Source organism: Aethalodelphis obliquidens, unplaced genomic scaffold (genome assembly GCF_003676395.1).
Source record: "Aethalodelphis obliquidens isolate GAN/ISIS:26980383/991018 unplaced genomic scaffold, ASM367639v1 scaffold128, whole genome shotgun sequence".
NCBI classification, from domain to species: Eukaryota; Metazoa; Chordata; class Mammalia; order Artiodactyla; family Delphinidae; genus Aethalodelphis; species Aethalodelphis obliquidens.
In genome coordinates this window covers 834,188-860,192 of record NW_020838072.1, presented here as the reverse complement: position 1 = coordinate 860,192, position 26,005 = coordinate 834,188, and the positions used below count along the sequence as shown (strand labels likewise).

At 40.9% G+C, this 26,005-nt stretch overlaps 1 protein-coding gene across 2 annotated transcripts in view; it reads left to right on the top strand.

Moving 5' to 3' along the window:
* M1AP (meiosis 1 associated protein) overlaps window positions 1-26,005 on the top strand; it is a 75,813-nt gene that overhangs the window by 39,664 nt on the left and 10,144 nt on the right. Inside the window, exons 4-6 of one of the 2 annotated variants that reach the window (XM_027099080.1) lie at window positions 13,342-13,515; window positions 17,388-17,550; window positions 18,502-18,643. In XM_027099080.1, coding sequence (XP_026954881.1) covers window positions 13,342-13,515; window positions 17,388-17,550; window positions 18,502-18,643 — 479 coding nt within the window. Of the gene's footprint in view, window positions 1-13,341; window positions 13,516-17,387; window positions 17,551-18,501; window positions 18,819-26,005 lie in introns of those variants that run through there. The other variant, XM_027099081.1, reaches the window with a different exon arrangement.

The window sequence follows — 26,005 nt, the reverse complement described above, 5'->3', positions numbered from 1 at the left end:
ATCAGTTTGTTAGGTACTGGAACCTAACCAGATTGGAAGGCCCTTATTCACTCTTGATCAGTTTGGTTCTTTCTTTTTACCTCTTCTTCCATCTTCTGTTCAGGTTAATAAGGTCAAGTTTTTCATCATTTCTCTCTGTGTCTTTAGGAGATTATGACTTAAAAGAAGTTCTTCTAATTAAATCCCAACTCTTCATTCCTCCTCTTCTTTCCCCCTCATCCCCTGACACTCAGAAACAAACACACCCCTGCTTTACTAGGCAGATGACTTATATTGCTCCCCACCCAACCTTAGGACAATCTGGCTGCTTCTTTATCTGAAATCATGCCTATCATATACCTAGCACTAGAACACTAGTTAGCACAGTACAAATATTGATTGTAGCCAAAAATAGACATAAGTACATATATAAATTTAGTGTAGAATGAAGGTGACAAATCACTAGAGCAAAGATGGTTCACAAATTGTCTGGGTCAAGTGGTTAGCCATCTAGAAAATATTCTAAATGGATCAGGGACATAAATGTAAAGAATGACATTTTTAAAGTAGTTAAAGAAAACCTTGGTGAAGTTTTTTATAATCTCAGCATAGGGAAAGGTTTTCTACCTATGACTCAAAATCCAGGTGCAATAATTTATTTAACTACAAAAAATTCATTATGTAAAAGTAAAAATCTTAGGCATGGCAAAGATCACCATAAACAAAGTCAAAAGACAACTGCAAAACTAGGAGAAAGTGTTTGCAATTTATATCTCAGGGGGAAAAAAGACAAATATATATATAGAAAATCCTAAAGATGCCACCAGAAAACTACTAGAGCTAATCAATGAATTTGGTAAAGTTGCAGGATACAAAATTAATGCACAGAAATCTCTTGCATTCCTATACACTAACAATGAAAAATCAGAAAGAGAAATTAAGGAAACAATCCCATTTACCATTGCAACTAAAAGAATAAAATACCTAGGAATAAACCTGCCTAAAGAGGTAAAAGACTTGTACTCAGAAAACTATAAAACACTGATGAAAGAAATCAAAGATGACATAAACAGATGGAGAAATATACCATGTTCTTGGATTGGAAGAATAAATATTGTGAAAAAGACTGTACTACCAAGAGCAATCTACAGATTCAATGCAATCCCTATCAAACTACCAATGGCATTCTTCACAGAATTAGAACAAAAAATTTTACAATTCATATGGAAACACAAAAGACCCCGAGTAGCCAAACAATCTTGAGAAAGAAAAACAGAGCTGGAGGAATCAGACTCCTGACTTCAAACTATACCACAAAGCTACAGTAATCAAGACAGTATGGTACTGGCACAAAAACAGAAATACAGATCAATGGTAGAGGATAGAATGCCCAGACATAAACCCATGCACATATCACCTAATTTATAACAAAGGAGGCAAGAACATACAATGGAGAAAAGACAGCCTCTTCAATAAGTGGTGCTGGGAAAGCTGGACAGCTACATGTAAATGAATGAAATTAGAACACTACCTAACACCATACACAAAAATAAACTCCAAATGGATTAAAGTCCTAAATATAAGACCAGACACTATAAAACTCTTAGAGGAAAACATAGGAAAAGCACACTTTGACATAAACCGCAGCAAGATCTTTTTTCACCCACCTCCTAGAGTAATGGAAATTAAAAGAAAAATAATCAAAATGGGACTTAATTAAACTTAAAAGCTTTTGCACAGCAAGGGAAACAATAAACAAGACAAAAAGAGAACCCTCAGAATGGGAGAAAATATTTGCAAATGAAACAATGAACAAAGGATTTATCTCCAAAATATACAAACATCACATGGAGCTCAATATCAAAAAAACAAACAATCCAATTAAAAATTGGGTGGAAGACCTAAATAGATATTTCACCAAGGAAGACATACAGGTGGCCAATAGGCACATGAAAATATGCTCAACATTACTAATTATTAGAGAAATGCAAATCAAAACTACGATGAGGTATCACCTCACACTGGTCAGAATGGCCATTATCAAAAAAATCTAGAAACAGTAAATGCTGGAAAGGGTGTGGTGAAAAGGGAACCCTCCTGCTAACGCATATATATGGAATCTAAAAGAAAAAAAAATGGTACTGATGAACCTAGTTCCAGGGCAGGAATAAAGACATAGGCATAGAGAATGGACTTGAGGACACGGGGTGGGAGGGGGAAGCTGGGGCGAAGTGAGAGTAGCATCGACATATATACACTACCGAATGTAAAATAGTTAACTAGTGGGAAGCAGCAGCATAGCACAGGGAGATCAGTTCCATGCTTTGCAATGACCTAGAGGGGTGGGATAGGGAGGATGGGAGGGAGGCTCAAGAGGGAGGGGACACTGGGACATATGTATGCATATGGCTGATTCACTTTGGTGTACAACAGAAACTAACACAGTATTGTGAAGCAGTTATACTCCAGTAAAGATCTATTTTTTAAAAAATTCAAGGGGAAAAAAAAGACCAAAAACCCTATAGAAAAATGGACAAAAGACATAAACAGATAATTCAAAACATATTTTAAATGGTCCTTAAACATATAAAAATATGCTCAACTTCACTCATAATTAGAAAAATGAAAACTAAGACTACACCAACATCTCCCACCTTTAGATCAACAAAAGTTAAAAAGTATGACAGCACATTCTGTTGGTGAGGCTACATTTCCATTTATTGCCGGTAGAAGGCACAGTGGTACAACACATTTGGAGGTGAATTTGGCAGTATCTAACAAAGCTACTTAGGCATTTACTTTTGACTCACCATTCCCACTTCTAAAACTCCAATACCCTGAAGATATACCTCTAACAATATAAAAATGCATACATATATACAGGATTACAAAGCTGTTATACAGTCTTTCTAGATTTTTATTTTTGTTTTTTAGGATATGTTTTAGGACTTTCTTCAGTTTCTGTGCCTTTTTTTTTTTTTTTAACATTTCCTTACTCTACCTAACTCCCCAGTAAGTGTTATATTCTTTCTTGGTTCCTCCTACTTTTGTTTTCATCTCAGAGTAGATCTCTCAGCTCATTTGGGCATTAAAGAGGCAAAATTCCTTGGTCTAGTTCTCAGGCCCTCACCAACAGATTTAATGCCTTCCTAGCCCCACTTCCTCCTTTTCCTAAATAACCATTTCCCTACTCTCCTTCCCCACCTCAGTGCCTATCAAAACACTTCTTCCCAGTCCACTTTTCTAATTTGCATTGCAATTTACATTAAATGCTTTTTGTTTATAGAATATGTAAATTAGTTTGTGCAGGAAAAGGCTTTTAAAATACCTTCTATGTATAGTGTTTCCCAGGTCAAACTATGCTTTAGATTTTGGTAAATCTCAATCAGTAGTGATCAACCCCTTTCGCAGGTGGGTTGCATTTTTTCCTCAGTAAAATGAAAATAGAGCTAATTGAGACCCATAAATAAAATATTTTTTCTTACACCTTGAATCATATACTTTTTTTTTTTTTTTTTTTTGCGGTATGCGGGCCTCTCACTGTTGTGGCCTCTCCCGTTGCGGAGCACAGGCTCCGGGCGCGCAGGCTCAGCGGCCATGGCTCACGGGCCCAGCCGCTCCGCGGCATGTGGGATCTTGCCCGACCAGGGCACGAACCCGTATCCCCTGCATCGGCAGGCGGACTCTCAACCACTGCGCCACCAGGGAAGCCCCATATACGTTATTTAAGAGAAAAATGTCACCAAAAAAAGAAGAAAGAAAGAAATGGCACTGGCATTTAGTAACTAAAATGTTCATGTGTAGACAGCTGGGAGGCAGCTTTCTAATCTTTCATCCATTATAGTTGCATGATGCTTTAAAGTCTACAAAGTGCTTTCAGGTGCCATCATTTCCTACTCAAATGAACACTAAGCCTAGGTATTATTATCATTCCCACTTCACAGATGAAGAAATTGAGCTTAGAGAGATGAAGTGACTGGTCTAAGGTCACAGAGCAAGTTAGGAGCAGAATGGCTAAGATTAGTTCATTCTGTGCAGTGCAGCATTTACTGAGCTCCTGTTGTATTCCAGACACTGTGCTAGTGCTGAGGGTGCAGAGGTGGATAAGGTGCTACATCTGGTATCCACAGGCATAGAGACACCCTTCCATAACCAAGACCCTCTTTACTGCACCTGCAGGATCTCCTTTCTATTTGGGCTAGCCAGGGCAGGGCAAGTCAGGCACCTCAAAGCAGGATTGGATGGGAATTCCCTGGTGGTCCAGTGGTTAGGACTCTGCACTTCCACTGCAGGGGGCCCGGGTTGAATCACTGGTCAGGAACTAAGAAGCCATGCAGCTCGGCCAAAAAAAAAAAGCAAGATTGGATGGCAGGGAATATTGTCAACTCCTTGTCACAGGATGTTGCTCCCACAGCTCCAGATGTGTGGGGATGCAGTGCAGCTTCTCCCTTAGAGAAGTCCCTACCACCAATCACAGGCTTCTTCACCCTTAGAAACACACAGGCCTGAGAAAAAGCAATTCTGAGAAGATTACTTTCCCAGCCAAAGTAATTGCTCTGGAAACATTTTCTTTCCTAATTCATCTTCTTACTAAGGGCCGAAATATTTGGAATTAGGTTAGGACATGTCTCAGAGCTAGAGGTGCCCACAGGTCCCTATTTTGTCTCCAATAATGTAAATCATCCATCGTGAATCATTAGTATTTCATTCTTTAGTTAACAGTCAAGCCTTTTTTTTTTTTAGCCCACCTTAGCCTGCACCGCCTTGACCCTCCATCATAAAACTCTCTGGGTAGCTGACTAGGGCTGGAAAAGAGGCATGTCCACTACAAGCTGAGGGATCTCTGCTTGTGTTCTGCTCATGGGACTCCCAGATTCCTCTCCCGTCTTTCCACCACTGCCCACTACCACCACAGAACAGGAAAGCATGTGTGGGAGGCCTGGGCTGAGACGTGGGCATCCCACACAAGCTAACAGTTCGGCACACCTTCAAACAAATATTTTTAAAATACTAATTCAACAATTGTTTAGGAGCCAAAGGCTACAAAGAGGAAGAGAAAGGAAAGGAGTACTGGCTCTGTTCTGCCCAGTCTTGCACACTTCCCTAAGCAGAGCCAAAGCCCACCCTTCTTAGAAATAGGTGTAGTGACTACCTGTTGTTACATGAGTGTGTTCCTTTGTGGGGGTCTCATCCTTCACCCCAGCAGTTTGTGTCAGTCCTCACTTCCTCCCTTCTGCTTTAGCCTTCTTGCTATTCCTCCAGTATACCAACCTCATTCTCACTTCAAGACCTTTGACCTTGCTGATTCCTTTATAAGGAACAGTCTTCCCACAGATGTTTTCATGATTCAGTCGTTCACTTGGTTCAAGTCTCTGCTCAACTATTACCTTCTTAGAGCATACTTCTTCCCTGGCCAGCCAAGGTAAAGGTTCACACACACACACACACACACACACACACACACACACACACACTTATCCTGATTTATTTTTCTTCATTATTATTATCTGTAATTTTTTTCTGTTTTGTTTATTTTCTGTTCTCCCACTAGAATGGTAAACCATGAAAGCAGAGAATTTGTCTTTTTCTTTGTTGACACCAAGCAGTGCCTAGCTCATAGAAGGCACTAAATAAATAATTATTTGAATGACAAATTAAATGAATGAATAAGTGAATGAATGAATGAATGGCAGCAGTAGTCTCCCTGGGAGGGTATAGTTCTGGGAAATAAATTTTCTCTATCTCATTACACTTCTACTTATAGACTGGGGCCCTAGGAAGATGATCACCACTTGGTCAGTCCTGTGCTCACTTCTCTGCAGAGGACACGCTGCCTTAACCCCCACTACGCCTGCCACCTCCTTTCAAGGGGCTTCTCCTTTTTCCCAGGGTCCAATCATTACCACCACAAATGAGGCAAATGAGCTCAGAAAGACAAGCTAGACTGCCCCTAACATTTTGAGCTGTCAGAGACTATCCCCTTGCAGTTATTGATTTTAAGACAGTGGTTGAATGCCTCTGCACAGTTGTTCCTGAGCCAACTTTGTCTGCTCTGATTACTTATCCTAGTTGTTAACATCCTGAAGCCACTCCTGTATTCACAGGGTACACAGCACTGATTGTAAACTGACCCAGGAAGGCTAAGGTACCATGATTATACAGTTTCTGTAGTGGTTCTTGACATTTTTGGGGTCACAGAGCTCTTCTGAGAATCTGATAAAAGCTAAGGTCCTACCCCCCTCCTCCACCCCTCCAAAATACACCTATACACATATAGACAAAATTGTATACAATTTCAGGGGTTCCCAGAACCCCTGAAGCCCATCCATAACACGCAAGGACGGGTGACATGATGGTCATTTAGAAAGAAATAGGGGGCTTCCCTGGTGGCGCAGTGGTTGAGAGTCTGCCTGCCGATGCAGGGGATACGGGTTCGTGCCCCGGTCCGGGAAGATCCCACATGCCGCGGAGCGGCTGGGCCTGTGAGCCATGGCCGCTGAGCCTGCGCGTCCAGAGCCTGTGCTCTGCAACGGGAGAGGCCACAACAGCGAGAGGCCCGCGTACCGCAAAAAAAATAAAAAATAGAAAGAAATAGGTTTGGCCTATAGGTCAAGACCTTTGTGGGACTGGGGAGGATGTGCAGGAGCATCATTTTCCTGGGCTTCTACTTTAGACATTCTATGTCAAGAGAGAAATATAGCCATTATATATGTAAGTATGTGTTAAAGTGTTAAATTCTCCCATTTTAAACACATTTCAATTTTATAACACTATTTTAGGGTTGACTTCTGAAAAGGATTGCTTTAGGCATTACCTTACTACCTTTAGGCTTTCTTAGTCTTTCCCATTATTGTGCCTCTTCCAGAAAAGCTTAGCCCAGTGAAGGATGTCACTGCTTATGGCCACAGGGAGGCAGGGTAGGTCCAAAAACTGAATGTGAATGCCAGCTGCAGCTAGACTGCAACAGACTAGGCCTTCTTTTGTCAGGAACACCCAGACACTCAGAGCCGCCACCTTCACTCCAGTAACCTTTCTAGTTCATAACAGTGTGACCAGTCCCTGCTACACAGTCAATATGGAAGCTGTTCTTCAACGTCTGAGAAGTCTCCTTCCCATTCCCCAGGTTTAGTACATTTAGTTATATTTGTGAAGAACACAGGACCAGGTGTTGATGTTCTTACGTATGTTGGTGGCAGGGAGAAAGTCACCGAGATAAGTGATTGGAAAAAAAGAATTTTAAAAAAGGAAAGCACATTCTTTTCCTATAAGAGCAAATCATTTTGTTGATGAGAGAAAAGGAAGAAAATGCCATTTGTTAGACCTACTGCATGCCATTCATGCAGGTAATCATCTCACTTCTTATGCCTCCTATAACTATGAAATATGTTGTGCTATCCCCACTTTGCCCAAAGTCACATAGCTAACAACTTTCAAGCCACAATTCAAACCCTGGTCTTTCCACTACATTCCACCACCTTTCATAAACTCAAAAAAAATTAAGAAAACCCTTCAGGAGAAACAAAGTAACAAGTATAATTAGTATTGCCTGTATGGAGTCCACAGATACCCAGGAGGTACTGATTAAAACCAATAGGGAGGATATAATTAAGCATAACTTCTTGGACAAAGTCAGTTCTGAGTTGGAACCTGGAGGAGCTGCAGGCCATGGATTGACAAGAGTAATAAAAGCACTAAGGAAGGAAGTCACGTGGCAGGGAGACTAGCTCAGTTGAAGCCCAAGAGTTACAGGAAAAAGTAATGAGAGCTGAGGAGGAGGGAGCAATTGTTTAACTCAACAGGCACTTGCTAATCTTCAGCTCTCTGCAAGCTGCTGAGCTGAGGGATGGAGGGGTGGGGGTGTTGATAGGTTCTCAACAGGCAGAGAAGAGGAGGAATGTATTGATATGAGCCATACAGAGTAAGGGAAGAATGGGGGTATTTGAGGAATAATGAGTAGCAGCAAGTGGTACAAAATGAGTGAAGGGAATAAAGATGACAGCAGGAAGGCAGTATGTGCTCTTTAGGAAAGGAAGGATCTGATGAAACTATGTTTTAGAAAAATTAACTGGTAGTAAGAAGTACCAGAGGGGAAAGAATGGAGTTTGATGGGACAGCTAAGAGGCTACTGCCATAATCCAGGCACAAGGAAATGGCTGCCTGGACCAGTGGCAGAGAATACGGAAAAGAAGTTCTCTCTCTAAAGTGTTCTGGTTTACACATTAGTCTTTAGCTTGGATGATGTGAGAAGGTCCCCTCAAATCTGAAGCAAAGCGCCTCTATGGCGATTACCTGAGAACTTTTTCAAAGGAAGAAGCTCTGCTCTGTGGCTCTTCCAAGAACCTGTAGGTTAAGAAGTTGGAAAGAACTCTCATACCATATACAAAAATAAACTCAAAATGGATTAAAGGCTTAAATGTAAGACCTGAGACCACAAAACTTCCAGAAGAAAATACAGGCAGTAAGCTCTTTGGCATCAATCTTAGCAATATTTTTTTGAACATGTCTCCTAAGGCAAGGGAAACAAAGCAAAAATAAACAAACGGGACTACGACAAACTGAAAAGCTTTTGCACAGTGAAGGGAACTATCGACAAAATGGAAAGCCAGCCCACTGAATGGGAGAAGATATTTGCAAACGATGTATCTGAAAAAGGGTTAATATCCAAAATATACAATGAACCTATACAACTCAACATCAAAAAACAAACAACCCGGGGCTTCCCTGGTGGCGCAGTGGTTAAGAATCCGTCTGCCAATGCAGGGCACATGGGCTCGAACCCTCGTCCGGGAAGATCCCACATGCCATAGAGCAACTAACCACGTGCACCAAAACTGAGCCTCCACTCTAGAGCCCACGAGCCACAACTACTGAAGCCCGTGTGCCTAGAGCCCATGCTCCACAACAAGAGAAGCCACCTAGATGAGAAGCCCGTGCACCGCAACAAAGAGTAGCCCCCACTCGCCACAACTAGAGAAAGCCCGCGCACAGCAATGAAGACCCAACACAGCCAAAAATAAATAAATAAAATAAATAATTTTTTTTAAATGAACAACCCAATTTAAAAATGGGTAAGGGACCTAGATAGACATTTTTCCAAAGAAGACATACAGAAGGTCAACAGGCACATGAAAAGATGCTCAGCATCACTAATCATCAGGGAAATGCGAATCAACATCACAATCACTTCACACCTGTCAGAATGGCTATTATCAAAAAGACAGCAAATAATAAACGTTGACAAGGATGTGGCGAAAAGGGAACCCTCATGCACTGTTAGTGGGAATGTAAATTTGTGTAGCTACTATGAAAAACAGTATGGAGTTTCCTCAAAAAATTAAAAATAGAGCTACCATATGATCCATCAGTTCCACTCCTGAGTGCTTATTCAAAGAAAAAACACTAATTTGAAAAGATATATGCACCCCTATGTTCATTGTAGCACTATTTACAGTAGCCTATATACGGAAGAAACCTAAGTGCCCATCAATAGATGAATGGATAAAGAAGATGTGGTATATATACACAATGGAATATTACTGAGCCATAGAAAAAAAAAGAATGATATCTTGCCATTTGCAACAGCATGGATGGACCCAGAGGGCATTATTCTAAGTGAAATAAGTCAGACAGAGAAAGACAAATACTGTCAGATTTCACATATATGTGAAATCTAAAAAACAAAACAAATGAACAAACCTAACTAAACAGAAACAAAGTCATAGATATAGAGAACAAACAGGTGGTTGCTAGAGGGGAGGAGAGTAGGGAGAGCAGAGAAATAGCTGAGGGAGGGTAAGAGGTACAAACTTTCAATTACAAAATAAATGAGTCACAGGTATCAAATGTACAGTATGGGGAATATAGTCAATAATTATGTAGTATCTTTGTATGATGACAGATGGTAACTAGACTTACCATGATGTTCATTTGGGGATGTATAGAAATATCAAATCACTATGTTGTGTACCAGGAACTAACATAGTGTTGTAAGTCAATTTCACTTCAAAAACCAACAAACTCATAGAAAAAGAGATCAGATTTGTGGTTACCAGAGGCAGGGGGTGGGGGAGGGTGAATTGAATTAAGGTGGTCAAAAGGTACAAAATTCCAATTATAAGATAAATAAGTACTAGGGATGTAAGGTACAACATAATAAATATAATTAACACTGCTGTACATTATATATGGAAGTTGTTATAGAGTAAATCCTGAGTTCTCATTACAAGAAAAATTTTTTTTGTATTTCTTTAATTTTATATCTATGAGATGATAGATGTTCACTAAACTTATTGTGGTAATCATCTCATGATGTGCATAAGCCAAGTCATTATACTGCACACTTTAAACTTACACAGTGCTCTATGTCGATTATATCCCAATAAAACTGGAAGAGAAAAAAGAAGTTGGAACGAACTTTAGCAACATTGATGGAGTGTCTGTAGGGAAGATTGGCATTTTCCTTCACAGAGGCAACATGTTTCAGGCCTGGTTCTTCAGCTTTACAGAATCAGAAAGTTGATTTTATCAACATCCCCTCGGAGATAGAGTCACCTTATCAAGCTCAAGACTAAAGTATTAGAATATTTTAGAGGAAGAACCATAACCACTATAATCATCAAGAAGAACAGAAACTTGACAAACACATCCTGCCATCAGGATGCCTCACTGAGCCAGCACTCCCTCTCCTCTGAGCCACACTTGGATGATGGCTGCCAGCATCTGCCACTGTTGCTCCCTTCCTCTGTGCTCCATTTCTGGCCAACCCCTTCTAATGGACACATTCATTCTTTAGATAAGCCAGTACCATCCATAGGCTCTAGTCAAATCTTGCTCTGGTCTGTAAGCCATTCTCCTTTTCTTTAAATTTATTTAATCTTTATATGTTTTGTTTTATTTAATTAATTTATTTTTGGCTGCGTTGGGTCTTCGTTGCTGTGCTCAGGCTTTCTCTCCAGTTGTGGCGAGCGGGGACTACTCCTCCTTGCAGTACGTGAGCTTTAGGTACGTGGGCTTCAGTAGTTGTGGCGCACGGGCTTAGCTGCTCCACAGCATGTGGGATCTTCCCAGACCAGGGCTCGAACCCGTGTCCCCAGCATTGGCAGCCGGATTCTTAACCACTGTGCCACCAGGGAAATCCCCATTCTCCTTTTTTAAGGTGACTGTTTTTCATAGACCTCATCACTCTGTATTGATTTTATTGTTTAATTATTTGAGGAAACACCTATTGTTCTTATTTCCAGATTCTCAACTTTGCTATTGTCCCCATGTACTGCCCATGGTAGGAATTTCTAATCTTCAACCCTTTCCCTGGGGAGAAAAAAAACACTTATTTGTCTTATCCAAAATTCTGTTGTTTGAACTTGGGGCAATATTATCCTCTCTACTTTTTGAGATCCTTTGTTCAATTTCATTTATTTAGTTCTTTATCTGCCTCCTTATGCTTTAATAACCATTTTGCCTCTCTGAAGAGAAGCTGTTCAGTCATTTCCATACTTCTTACTCAAGTTGAAGTCCAGGCTCAGAAAAATTACTTCTTGTTTTTCCTATGACACAATAAGTTTCACATTATTAAAAAGAACATTTCTCTTCACTCATGAGGAACGTTTCTTTGACAATGACTTCACATTTATCACTGTAGTACCTGAAAACATAGTAGAGCAGATGAGATTTTAAGGAGAAATGGTCAAGAATAATGTTGCTTTATAAACTCCTTAAGGCAAAGAATATCATATACCTTTGTATATTATTTCATCTTCCATGTAGTACATAATTAATATTATTGCTTGATGCAATGAATGAAATAGCTAGTAAGCTAATGAACCCTCATAACTATCCACAGAAGATGGTAGAGTTTTTTTTTTTTTTTAAGTGAAAGCGAGTTTATTTAGAGAGATACACATTCCATAGGCAGAATGTGGTCCGTCACAGAGGGCGAGAGCAGCTGATGGTACAGTTTTAGTTATACTGGTCGAAGAGAAATGCATTTGGTGCCCCTTTTCAGCCACAGAATAAGTCGTTAAATATAATATGAAGTCACTTAAGTCTCACCACACTTTCCCTGCTTGGGTGCCAATACGTTGGACTGAAGCCCTTTGTTTCCTGTGGAGAGTCTGCCACCTCTGCAGACTTGTCCTCAGGAATGTTGTTCTAGAAATAAACCAGCTTTCTCCTTGGGGTCCATGAGTCATACATAGAAGTTAATTCATTGGAGCAACTGGCTTTTCTTAGGCCCTTTGTAAAAGTATTTCAGAGAGTCCCTCATGGTGAGGCAAAAAAAGTCATGCTCCTCTTCAGTTTCTTTCCAGCTCTTGTCTCATTTCCTCTCTCAGTGCTTCCTCCATCACCTTATACTTGGCTTTTACTGACAAACTTTACCTCCAGACCTAGATCCCAATTCCTGAGCTAGTGTTGCCTAAAGAAGGAAGTAGACCATCAAAGCCTCATTACCCCACCTACCTACTCTCATTTGGAGATTCAGATTTGGAGTCAAACCACACTCCACCAGACCATCCCTGTCTTCTTGGCTGCTAATCACACTTGTGAGATATAGTATGTCAATAGCAAACTTGTATAATCTGTGTCAGAAGGTGGAGGTCAGGAATTCATCTTTTTTTCTTTTAGTCTTTTTTAAATTTATTTTTTTTATAACAGAGATAATAACTGAATACATTTTCACTGTGAAACAACAACATAAAACTGAAGTCCCCCTTGTTAACTAAGTATTTAACTTGCATTGCTATATTATTTTTGGCTGTTCTTGTATTCTAGAGTTTTTAAAAATATTCAATACAAGAAATACATGAATACAATAAAATACAAACACTATAGAAGTATGAATAATAAAAAGTGAATGTATCTCAGAACTCTGCCCTATTTCCTGTCCACTGTTAAGAGTTTGATAATAGCCTTCCAGAGCTTTGTAAGAGGCATTTCCATACATATGTATGCACTTAGGCTAACAGTTTTATTTTTATATAAATGGGTCCATACCATACATCTGTTCTAGAACTTTCTTTATTCACTTACTATCTCCTAGCTTTCCATGTCAGTACATTTAGCTTTACTTTGTTAACAGCTGTATAATACTCCACAGTCTGTGCCATAATTTATTTAAACATTCCCCTATTGATGGGCATTTGAATTGCTTCCTGTTTGGGGTTTTGATTATTTGTTATCACAACAGTGCTGTACTGAACATCTTTGCATATGTTTTTTTGTGTACTGTCCAAGAACGTCTCTAGGCTAGATATCTAGAGGTGGAATTGATGGATCCAAAAATGGGTGCATTTAATATTTTATATTTTTCAAAATTTGTAATTAAAGAATTAAACACTTTAACCACTGTTTCCCTTTCTTCTGCAGAGAGTTCTATCCTGGGAACTGATATTGACCTTCAGACTATAGACAATGATATTGTCAGCATGGAGATTTTCTTCAAAGCCTGGCTGCATAACAATGGAACAGACCAAGAACATGTCCACCTTCTTCTTCCTTCACGGAGTTTCAGCGACATTTCCAGAGCCAGAGATAATCCAAGTACACACCCCCCAAAAGACATATTATATAGATAATAATTATCCTAGTCTAGGATTAGGACTCTAGATTGGAAACTCATCAGAATACAGAGTAGCTGAGGTTTAGGGATTGGAGGAGGATTGGATGAGGCTCTCCATGTAAGCATGAGGAGTAAGAAAAGAATTTCTAAAAAGTAACCACCGCAGTTAGAAAATTGAGCCTGATTAAGCCCAGACAGCAAGGGCCAGTTAGTTTCAGTGTAAAGACTTAAACACCTCAATAATAGGGCATCAGCTACACTACATAAGAGCACAGTGAATCATATGTTTTCTCAAGTTTTCATTTTTGATGCAGCAGATATCATTGACATTATAATTTCAGGTAAGCTGGTACCTTGACAATATCAATAGGGCCTGTGAGGAGAGGAAAAGAACCAAAATTAAATGATTAAATAGAGGTCTTCTCAATAGGGAGACACCAAACTGAGGGGAACTAAAGCAACTACAGAGGCAAGCCCCAGGGAGTACAACTAGTGGCCCTATACCATGTTCACAAAGTATGTTCTGGCAATTGTAGAAACCAAGAGGTCAAACCAGTGTTCCAGGCATGTCAGCAAGGTCCTGGATATTGTTATGGCTGACAGTGTTACTTAATTCAGGTCCCACTAGATTGTAGGGATAAAGCCATTTCTAGTCTCCATCCCCTTTGAAACTTGGCCTAGGACCTGGGTGGCAGGGCCCGCAAATGGACCCATCAGTATAGTCAGCCACAGCTCCAAAGGGAACAGACTAAATTTTGTCTTCCCCTTTAGGGGTGGGAACTCAATGAGAAAAATGGGTACAGACTTCCTTCCATCCCCAAAGGGGAGGACACACATTGGTCCTTTCTTTCTGGGGATAGCCACTGGGTACTTAATCTCCCTCCCCCTCCCCCACATTTCAATCTAGGGCCTGGGATGCCTTTAACAACTTAACTTGATTTTACTGCCTTTCTTTTGTGTGTAAAATTTTCTTCCCAGGACCTCCATTCCACGCACTTTGTCCGAGACTAACAGTACCAATTACTCACTTCTTATCTATTTTCCCCAAGCACTATGTTAACTCCTTTCATTGCATCATCCCCTTTCACCTTCATAACAACAACATGGTGCAGGTACTATTATCATATGTCATTGAATCTAAGATGCTGTCCATTATAAGATACACCATTATTTTATATACCACTGAGAAAGAAAAACAATGCCAATTAAATGTGACACATTGCTTTTTTATCACTTAGAAATATTATTTTATTCTTACTGAGAGAGTTCTTTTAGATTAGAGTAGTAAGTAAGGGTTAAGAGTACCTGTCTGGTCGATGGTGATTGCAAGACATATATAGAGCTGTTAGTAAGTGAAAAAAAATGTGTCTTAAAATGAATAAATATAATATTATCCCTGTTTTACAGATGAGAAAACTGAGACAGAGAAATTAAACATTTCTGCACAGAAAATTAATATTCAAGTCAGAATTTGAAGCCAGGCAACTCCATATCCCATTCTTAACCCTTAGGATTAGAAATCTATATTTTATACATTTGACTACTCTCAGCCTAGAGGACATTCATCAAACTCAAGTCTATCACTTCCAGAGCCTGGGCCCTTACCTACTGTGCAACCTGCCTCATGTTGGGCAATTTTGAGCAAAGGGGCTGCCTCATGCTGGGCACATCTCTCATTAGGAGGGCTGGGGCCATCCAAAGCCAGGAGCTCCTACAGCCAGCCTTTCTTCTACTGTTGCATGGCATTTGCCCATGGTAGTGTTGAGAATTTCTCTGCTTTGCCCTCCCTTGTTCCATGGCTTTCAGCACCAGGGTCAGAGCCAGAATGTTTATCTCCATCTGCAATTATTTTTTGGAAACCACAGGTCTTAAGGATGGGTGGTAGAACTTAGATCCAGACTCTTGTGCTGAAGAGGTCTTCACTGGAATCCAGATGCTCAGGCATAAGTTGGAATGAGGTCCAGAGAAAGTAGGCCTCCTCTGGGGTGGGTGTGACCCACATGAGAGTTTAAACAAGCACAATAAAGACCATATCATAGTTATCCATTATTTACAAAACTGATGCATTGCCCCATATGTAGATTTCTGGAAATGTGGTTCCCCACAAAAAAACAAAACAAAACAAAAACACTGAGCTCTCCTACTATAGAATCTTTTGAGGACTGCTCCTCAGATATCCACTTTGACTGCTCCTTACAAGGTTCTCCACCCAACACCACCTGCTTCTGTAGCTGCCTCGGGCCCTTCACCCACTCTCTAGGTGCTTCCCTCAGAGGCATCTTTCTCACAGTGCATAGTCTACCTCAGCTGAGTGTCTTTTCCCATATCTTGGGTTTGGGGGTCTGCCACCTCTGCACCTGAGTGTGAGTGGTGAGAAGCATACCTGGTTCTAGACTCTAGCCCTGGTAAAACGTTTTTCCCAGCTTTGGAACATTGCTGAGACTACAACTCCAGTAGTTCTCATCCCTGGCTACAGTAAGAATCACATGAGGGGCATGTGGGATCTTCCTGGACTGGGGCACAAACCCGCGTCCCCTCCATCGGCAGGCGGACTCTCAACCACTGCGCCACCAGGGAAGCCTGAGGAACTTTTTAAAATACCAATATCAGCTCCATCCCCAGAGATCCCAATTTCATTGGTGTGAGGTAGGGGCCAGACATCAGTACCATTTGCGAGTTCACTAGGTGATTCTTACTACAACCAGAGTTGAGAACCTAAGCCAGATGAGCACAGCCATCTAGTCCTAAAGCCCAGGGACCCAATAATGGAGCAGTCAGGCACAGAGGAAACGAGGGGAAGCTGAAGTCCTAGGCAAAGTCCCTCCTGCACTTCCTGGGCTCTAGGACACACCTGGCCAAGAGCTGTCTCACCCAGAACTGATGTCTAGGTCTGATTGCTAGGCCCAGGAGGGCCAGCTAGATCTGACATCTATTCTGGCATCCTATTTTTTCTACATTATTTCTACTTTCATTTTTACCTCATGTTGCAGTTACTACAGTCATTTCATAAATCACTGACATCAACTACTAGCCTTCTCACAAGTATGCAGCACTCATACATTCATAGTTTGTTAACAGTATTTAAACCCAATATACATTTTATTTAAAACCTTCATAATATCAAGGATTCAAATCTAGTGCAACAGAACATTGTACACTGTGACATGTGAATGTACCTGCTGGAGCAAAAACAGAAGCAGATGAATAACCCATACACAGTTAGTTGAAGCCCCCTCAGAACTGTTGTCTGGCACTGCAATCATGTTCCAAGGCCCAGAAGATTCTATTCACTTGGGGAATTAAAAAATAAACTATTTCAGGAAGTTATTCCTCTCCCTCCCTCGAATGTCCCTAGAAGAGCTCACAGAGAAGCAGTAGCTGTCAGCTGACTGCCTGACTTCTGCTTTCCTGTTCTTCCTTCATCTGACCTGCAGTCTTGCCAAAGCTTAGCCACAGGGAAGCAGGAGGGGCAAAATTTCCTTCTGTGATTGCCAAAAGGCCCTGCATATTTCAGTGTTAGCCGCCTCCTCCGCAGAGGACACACGTTCCTCTCAGACTCGATCACAAGCCAGATCTCTCACTATGAGACAACTGCTCAGCCAGCCCAGAAGTAAAATAAGAAAAAGATCATGCCACAACCAGAAAATAAGTTACCTGTTGTGTAGAGCAATACTGTTCCAGACTTGCTCTCCCTTCCCAAACCAACTGTACTTTCCTCTGTCACTCCCTGGCCTCCTCCCAGCCCTACTTGCTGGGTGGAGGTGGAATTGGGTGGCAGATGTTCTCTCTTAACTGTATAACCTGAAGTAACCTGTGAAAAACAATCCCTCCCCCAATGCCGTTTTTATCGTAGTGTGCCTGAAATGTGATCTCCAAGAGCGACTTCTCAGCCCATCCCTGCTCCCTGGAACAGCTGATGGCTCCTTGAGAATGGATGACCCCAAAGGAGACTTCAGCACCCTCTACCAGATGGTTTCCCAGTCATCAGCCTCTCGTTACAAGCTCCGGGTGATCAAGTATGGCCCAAGAGAACCTCTCCCATCCATGCAAATATTTATTCTTATTGGTTCCACAGCTAGGAAGAACAGAGGTAAAGGGCATCCCCAAGTGTCAGGCAGCAGGGAGTCAGTTCCAAAGCAGCAACTACAGGTATGAGCATAAAAGAGTAAGGTCAGGCTACTCAGTATGTGGAGATGAATGAGGAGATTGTGGAAGATGTGCCTCAGTAGGGTATTCTGAAGTCTGGATGAGGACTGGATATCCATATAGTCTCTGAGAATGCAGAGGAGAAAAAAAAAAGATCAGCAGAATGATGTTTATCCATTCAGTAAATGTTTATTGAATACCATCGTGACAGAGATCTGACCTTCAAGGAGCAAGTGACACAGAGGATCTACCCCACCTTCCCATTTCTTTAAGTACTAGAATTCCTGTTTCCAGAAGAATCAGTTCCAGGGTGGAATTAGCAATGATGGCAAAGACCATTTTTACTGCTTCCTAGTTCCTATCACAGTAGCCATGTACAGTTATCTGAGTAAGCTTGTCCATGGATTTGTGACCATGGATACTGCTGGGGAACCTTCTTAAACGTACCCTCTTCTTAAATGTGTCTTCTGTCAGCACCTTGCCACAGAAGAACTAGGCCTGGGATGCAGATTTTTAGCATACTCTTGTGTAATGTGGTCGCTGCAGCAGGAATGAATGGGACAGAATGAGCTCAGGAGAGGAAATATCCATCAGTCTTGAGGCCTCATGATGGCTGCTCCATTCATTGATTAACAGGCTTTGAGACTCTGCTGTGTGCGACATACCCTGATAGGTGCTAGCCATACTAAGGTGAATAATTCACAGGCCCTAACCTAAAGGATTTCACAATAGGATCTTATACTTAAGCTAAATTTAAGTGGATCTGCGTCAAGGCTCTGGATATCTCTGAGGGGATTTTCACTGCCATTGTCTCTTCCCAGGGCTCTAAAATCCAGTGGGGTCTGTGAATCATTGACATATGGACTCCCCTTCATCCTCAGACCCACAAGCTGTTGGCAGCTGGAATGGGATGAGCTGGAAACAAATCAGCAGCATTTCCATGCTTTGTGTCACAGCCTACTGGTGAGTACCCATGTCACCCAGTGAAGAAGAGGAAGAGTGTTAAAGTACCCAACACAGAGAAGCAGCTAATTAATCCTACCCTGATCCCAAACCTGTCCCCGTCTTCCAGAGCACAGGGGAAAACTGGACATACTCTGAAATGTGGATTAAATATGACTTGCCTTTGTTGGTTTCACACTATAGAGAATAATTCCTGAACTCAGTTATATGACACTAAACCTGAAAATCCCTGATTTTGTACATTTAAATGGCAACAGGGAATTTTCCTTAAGTAACTATATTTTAAACCCTATTTTCTTCCTGTCACTGTGCTGGACATTATGGTTTATTTCAATGAAGAGCACTTAGTCTGTGCCAGACATTGTGCTAAACCCTAGATATTCAGTCTATTATGATAGACATTATCTATGGTCTCAAGAAACTTTCTAATGAAAGAGACAGAATTAAATATGTATATTCTTAATTGTGAGAATTTTATGAGGGAAAATAAGAGGTTGCTGTAAGAGAGCCTCTCTGTGAAAGCGACAATTAAACTGAGATCTGCCACGTGAATGGGAATTAGCTAGGTGAAGGGTGGCAGGAAGAGCATTCCAGGTGCAGGGAAAGGCATGTGCAAAGACCCAAAGGCCGGAAAGAGCTGATCCTCAAATCAAGAGTGGAATGACCATTGTGACTGAAACAAAAAGAGCAAGGACCAAGAGAGCCAAAAGGTGAGGAGCCAAACGTGAGCAGGGGTCAAATCATACAAAGATTTGTAGTCCAAAAACGACGTGGGACTTTACATACAAAAAGAAATCATTAGAAATGACATCATCTATTTAAGTTTTTAAACAATTAATTGTGCCAAAATTTGGAAATGAACTTTCAGAAGAAAAATGAAAACAAGAAAATGAGGTAGGAGGGCACTGCAGTAGTCTAGGCAAGAGATGATTGTGGCTTGGACTTGGATGTTGGAAGTCAAGATGAGAAAAGTAAACCAATTAAAGAAGTATTTTAGAGAAAGAGAGCATGTGAAGGATTGGATGTAGGGAGTGAGGAATAGCGAAGTATCAAATAACTGCCTGGTTTCTGATTTACCATTTCCTGAAATGAAAAAACTAAAAGAGCATATACATGAAACAGTAATACAACACCTAGAAAGCAAAATAAAACAATTGCAAATACAATTCAAGGATGTGTATAACTGCTAAGTGGATATAGAATAGCAGTTTGACCCAGTAGGATATGAGAGATCAAGACAGCACAGTAATGTGTCCCTTTCACTATCAGAAGCAGACTTCTTTTTTCCTGTTTCAAAGCCCACACTCCCCTTTAGGTCCACCCACTGAGTTCCTGTTTTCTATCTGAAGAACACCCATCTCCTGTCTTTGCAGAGCAGAGACAACAGATACCTCCTAACTGTTAAAGCCCAAGAGCTCCATTTACTATACTCTACCCAATTCCTCAGGATCTTGGAGACCTACTCGGGAGAAATTGCTCTCATGGGGCTTCAGTACATTCTTTTTTTTTTTTTTTTTTTTTGCGGTACACGGGCCTCTCATCCCATTGCGGAGCACAGGCTCCGGACGCGCAGGCTCAGCGGCCATGGCCCACGGGCCCAGCTGCTCCGTGGCATGCGGGATCCTCCCGGACTGAGGCACGAACCCGCGTCCCCTGCATCGACAGGCAGACTCTCAACCACTGCGCCACCAGGGAAGCCCAGTGCATTCTTATAGTACATGATATTTTAAACAGACAGTTGCATTTTAATACACTGCTAGAGGGAGTGTAAGTTTTCTGGAAAGTGGTACCCTTCAACACTTCAATTCCACTACTGGGAATATAGCCCAAGAAAACAATGAGAAAAGGGAGCAAAGATATAGGCACCAGCATGTTTATCTCAGTGTTATTTACAATGGTAAGAAACTGGAAACAATTTAAATGTCCTAAATAGAGGAATGGTTAAATTGAAATAGGGGGAAAGTTAGAGGAACAATAATTCAGCCAAACAATGAACCATAATAGTTTACAGTATGTACTATAAACTATTATGGCTATATATTATGTAGCCATAATAGTTTATAGTAAGGATGGGAAAGAGTATTCTCTTCCATCCTGGCTTGTATTATATGAGATCAGAGTCTCTCTGTCTCTGAACTTGGGGTTTGAGAATCTGTATTTATTTATTTATTCAACAAAAATTTATTGAGCACTACAGGCCAGGTACAGCTGTAGGGGCCAAAGAGACCTCTTCTTTACCACTCCTCTCTCATGGAAACTCACGAGTATGTGGTTGACCCATGTCTAATAAGATACCCATTTTCAGTAGCACTTACTAAGAGCTGGTCACTTAACCAAGTGCTTTGCATACTTTACCTCATTTAATTCTCACAATAATTCTGTGAGATAGATTGTTGTCCCCATTTTTACAGATGGAGAAGACTGAAGTCTAAAGAGATCAAGTGACTTACCAGTGGTCACACAGCCACTGAAGTGGCCAAGTCAGAATGTAGTTGAATGTAGTTCTGTTGACTGTATATCTCATACTTTTAACTCCTTGGCTAAATTCCTACTCCAGGTGTAGCCAGATAAACACAGATCACAGCACTGAGGCTAATTCTTCTCCCTTAGCACCCCAAGCTTCTGTACACCACTGGACTTGAATTCACTTAAACTAGTACTAGGTACTTGTAGTAGCTCCTTACCCATCTTGTGCTTCTTGTGTTTCACCTCAACCAGATCAAAGACCACTCTCCTTTCCTAGAAAAGGAAGAAGCAAAATCGTGTTTGAATGGCTCTTCCTTCTTGCTTCCCACTTGACATCTCCAAGCAGCAAAAAGCCTGAAAGGTGGTGTCTTATGGAGGGAAGAATTCTTCACAAGCTTCAGTTCATTCATTCAACAACAAATATTTTTGGAGTCCCTACTATGTGACAAGACTTATTTAGTGTTTTAACCTTCCAGATCCTATTTCTACAAGTTTTCAGCACTTCTTTAAGTCCATCCTTGGTTTTGTATTCTTTCTTACACCTCTTTCACATGTTCTGTGAAAATCTGATGTAATCAGTTGACTCTTGACTTCTGTTTCTCATTGTCCTGTTTCCCCTCCAGCTAACTTCTCATTCTAACTTCTGTCTTTCTGTTAATAGCAGCACCACCATTGTCTACTCACCCAGGCTTGTAACCTCAGTCACTTTCAGCCTTCTCTCCTTTTACACCCACTTCGTTACTAAGTCATATCAAATTTTTTCTCATAAGTTGTAACCGTCCTTTCCTTCCCATTCCTGCTGCTTGCTCTCACCAAGACTTCTTCAGAAACTCCTAATTAGCTTCCCTACCTCCAATCTCTCCCTCTTCTAATTTGCCCTGTTCATTAGACCAGATTAATCTTCTTGAAGCATTACCCTATCACATGTTGTTCACCCAGTGACTTAAGTCTTGCCCGCTCTAACCCCATAGCATCTACTGTATGTATTTTTTCCGCTCTTTCCTTTAATTTATATTTCCCTCATTTTCCCTCTTTCCTTTAATATTGCAATAATCTCTTAACTTGTCTCAATGCTTTTAGTGTTTCCCCTTCCCAATCCATTTTCCAATCTGCAACCAGATTAATATTCTTGAAACACAGCACTCTTCAGCTTAAAGCTATTTTGTGGCTTACTATTAATCATACTTAAAGTGGATATTCCTTAGGCAGGTATTCAAACTCCATCCTTGTCTCCCATTATTCCCCTTCCTGTATCATACAGTGCAACCAAATTAATACACAAACTTTAAATTGCCCTACCTTTGAACTTTTTTTCATGTTGTCCCTTCTCCTATCTCCATCTGTTCAAATCCTACCTCATTCTGAAGGACCCAGCTCACATGGTGCTTCTGCAATGAGGCCTTTCTGGATGCCTATATTTATCACTAGAGCTTTGTGTGTTCTGTTTCTTTTTGGAGACAAGCATATTTCAATTAGTTTTTAAATATATGATCCTATGATTTTGGTTAAAGTCTATGATATAAATTTGCCTACACAGAATCCAGGAAAACGTGGTTGCCTTTTCCTGAAATTTCTACCACTTCCCCATTTTACCAACTAATTCCTCAGGCTTAGTCAAATTTAGGTTTAGAGTAGAAACTGTCCCTTTGTTATCTCTCTTTGTTGGGAGTCAAGGCCAGGCAGTTTTCTAATCTGTTGTGGTAAAGTATAATTCGTATTGTCTGAGAAAAGCATGGGCTTTGGGCTCAGATGGTCCTAGGTTCCTGACAGCTTCATTATTTCCCAATTGTGTGAAGTTAGGCCATATACTTAACCTCTCTAAGCCTCAGTGTCTTTATCTATTTGTAACCCTAACAAATCTAGTGGTCCCATGTGGTTTTGTCTCTATATAAATGGCATGTAAAGAAGCACTGCCCAGAGGACAAAAAGCAATTTTAAAATTAACTTATGTGTGCTTTCCAAGAACGCCAAAGAGGAAATAGTTCATTACCCACAATGACATTTTTCAAATTTTCTTCCTCTACTCCTCGATCATATCTAACCTGGAGATGTTCCAAGAGCCTTTCACACACACGCACACCCAAAAACTAAAACTCTGTCTGTATCCCCAGTCCTTGTTCCTCTATCTTCTTCCTCTCTCAGCTATATATATATATATATATACACACATATATATATATATATATATTCTATAGATTGACTTAGCCTCTCTGACATAATCCCCTCCCTCTTAGGTCCTGTCTCTCTCCACCTATTTAAAATATCCAGCAATAGAACCCACACAGCTTCTCCTTTCATGAGTAGAAGTGGAGTGGGAGAGAAGGAAAAAAAGGGAGAAGGTGCATGACAAACATATTAGTGACCCTTGTCCCTTTCACATATAAAACAGATATACCTCACGTAAAATATACCTCACGTTGTCTTTAAGATGATTAAGTAATATTACATGTGTAAAGCACGTAGCATACATCTGGCATATGATTTGTACATAATGGTTGGTTAGTAGTTCTACAAATTCCATTTGTTTATTTTTTATGGATTCTAATTCTCTGGAGAAATTCTCCGTATTTTCACCTATTTTCGTGAACAAACTAATCATAGTTATTTTAAGGTACTTTGCTAACCTCAGGACTTGGATCGCCTGTGGCCTTGGTTCTATTGTCTCTGTCTTCATTTGCTTTTCAGACATGTGGTCCTGTCTTTTGATGAACCCAGTAATATTTTGGTGAAAGATACTCATTGTGTCTAAATAAATTGTAGAGGCTCCAGTTGGTGTTGGCCTCTTCTGAGAGGGTTCATCCTGCCCTGCACTAAGCAGATAGAGTGTTGGCAAATCATCCTTTTCCACTCAGGAGCTACGCTGAGTCGAGGTTGGACTGCAGTCCTGCTAAGGCTCAATCTACCCCTGGTTTGCTCTTTGCCCTCTAGGATTTTCCACTGAAAACCTGGTCTATAATGTGTATCCCCTCCCCTTGGACGATCCCAACTCTAATCACTCTTTCCCAAGTCTGCTAAAATGCTCTACTTCTAGAGGTTTTCTCCTTGGGTGTTTTTGTCCTCTGCTCCATGCAGCCCCAGTATTTGGCAAATGTGCTGAGTGAGAAGTTGGCTTGAGCACCTATCTTACCCCATCCAAGTCTCCACCAGAAAGTTCTGGTAGTTTCTCTGTTCCCTTACAAGTGCCTCAGGAGGTACAAATCCTAGATTCTCAGCTCCCACCCCCACTCCCTCCAACTCAGAATAAACATATGCCCTCAGGATAAAAGCAATTGCAAGACCTCCCTCACCTCTCTGAATTCTTCCTTCTCCAGAGACGGAGCCATCTCTCAGTTTTATTGTTTCAGCACCTTCTCACTGCCTTCAGACAAATGGTTTCTGTATATTTTTCAGCTTTGCTAGTTATTCTAGGCAGGAAAACCAGTCTGCCTCTGGCCATTCCAACCCACTCAAATGTAGAGGTTGATGGTTATTAAATGTTCATTTATTCCCTTTTGCATCCTTTATCTGGCTAGACGGCCTATAATACATTTTTCTGGTTTACCCTCAGTTAGTTGGCTGGTTCCACCATGTTCTCATTTTCAGGTTCCTGGGTTTTCTTACAAGTATGTATAAGCATAGCTTCTGGCAAAAATGGGTGGTTTGCATTTTTATGATCTTATCTAATCTTGGCTCTATTATCACCCTACCCTTATTTTTCCTTTGCCTAATCCCCCTAATTGTTTATTTTATATTTTTTGTTGTTGCCTTTTTCTAAACTTGGATAACTACTTTGTGGAATGTGGTAGGGAATTATATATATAATTTTTCTAAGTATTTATTAGATGAATTTATTCATCACCAGGAAAACATCATTTCAATTACCAAATCCTACTACATAGTCCCAGTTATGTAGCTAGTGACTCACTTTTCACATCCTCATTTCTCTTACAAAGTCATGTCTGTCTGAACTAGGAAAAGAAATGAAAATACCACCTAGATCTTTCAGTTTCATACTTAAAATGTCAGAGTTTCTGGAGACACGTTCCAGAGTTTTACGGGCCATGTCTGCCCTAATTGGACACAGAAGTGACAGGATTCAAGCCAAGATATGCCGGAGTCTAAGTACATAGGCAATGACCTGGTTGGGCTGTAAATGGGTGGGGAAATGGAAATTCCTTGGTTATATTAGGCGAAGAGTCAAGAGCAAGAATCCAAGCTGAGAGTGGGGTGATGGCAGGTCAGGAGCCATTTTTTTAAAATAAATTTATTTATTTATTTATTTATTTATGGCTGCATTGGGTCTTAGTTGCATGCGGGCTTTCTCTAGTTGTGGTGAGTGGGGGCTACTCTTCGTTGCGGTGCGTAGGCTTCTCATTGCAGTTGCTTCTCTTTGCAGTTGCTTCTCTTGTTGCGGAGCACAGGCTCTAGGCATGTGGGCTTCAGTAGTTGCAGCATGCAGGCTCAGTAGTTGTGGCTCACAGGCTCTAGAGCACAGGCTCAGTAGTTGTGGAGCACAGGCTTAGTTGCTCTGCAGCATGTGATATCTTCCTAGACCAGGGGTTGAACCCGTGTCCCCTGCATTGGCAGGCGGATTCTTAACCACTGTGCCACCAGGGAAGTCCCAGGAGCTATTTTTTAAAAAGTGATCAGAATGAAGTTAGCATATACAGCCTCCAGGGGATACAGACAGGGGCTAGAATAGCAGGATAGCACGACGTCAGTGGGCTTCTTGTGACCCAGCCTTGTCTGTTTCTCTTGCTTCATCTTTCACCATGCCCCTTCTATGATTCACTCCAGCCACACTAATAAATTACTAAATGTTCCTCAAAGATGCTAAACTGCTTCACACAGCCACACCCTTTTTCATGCTGAGCCCTTCCCCTTGCCTCTATGAACCTGACAAATTTTTAATTTTTT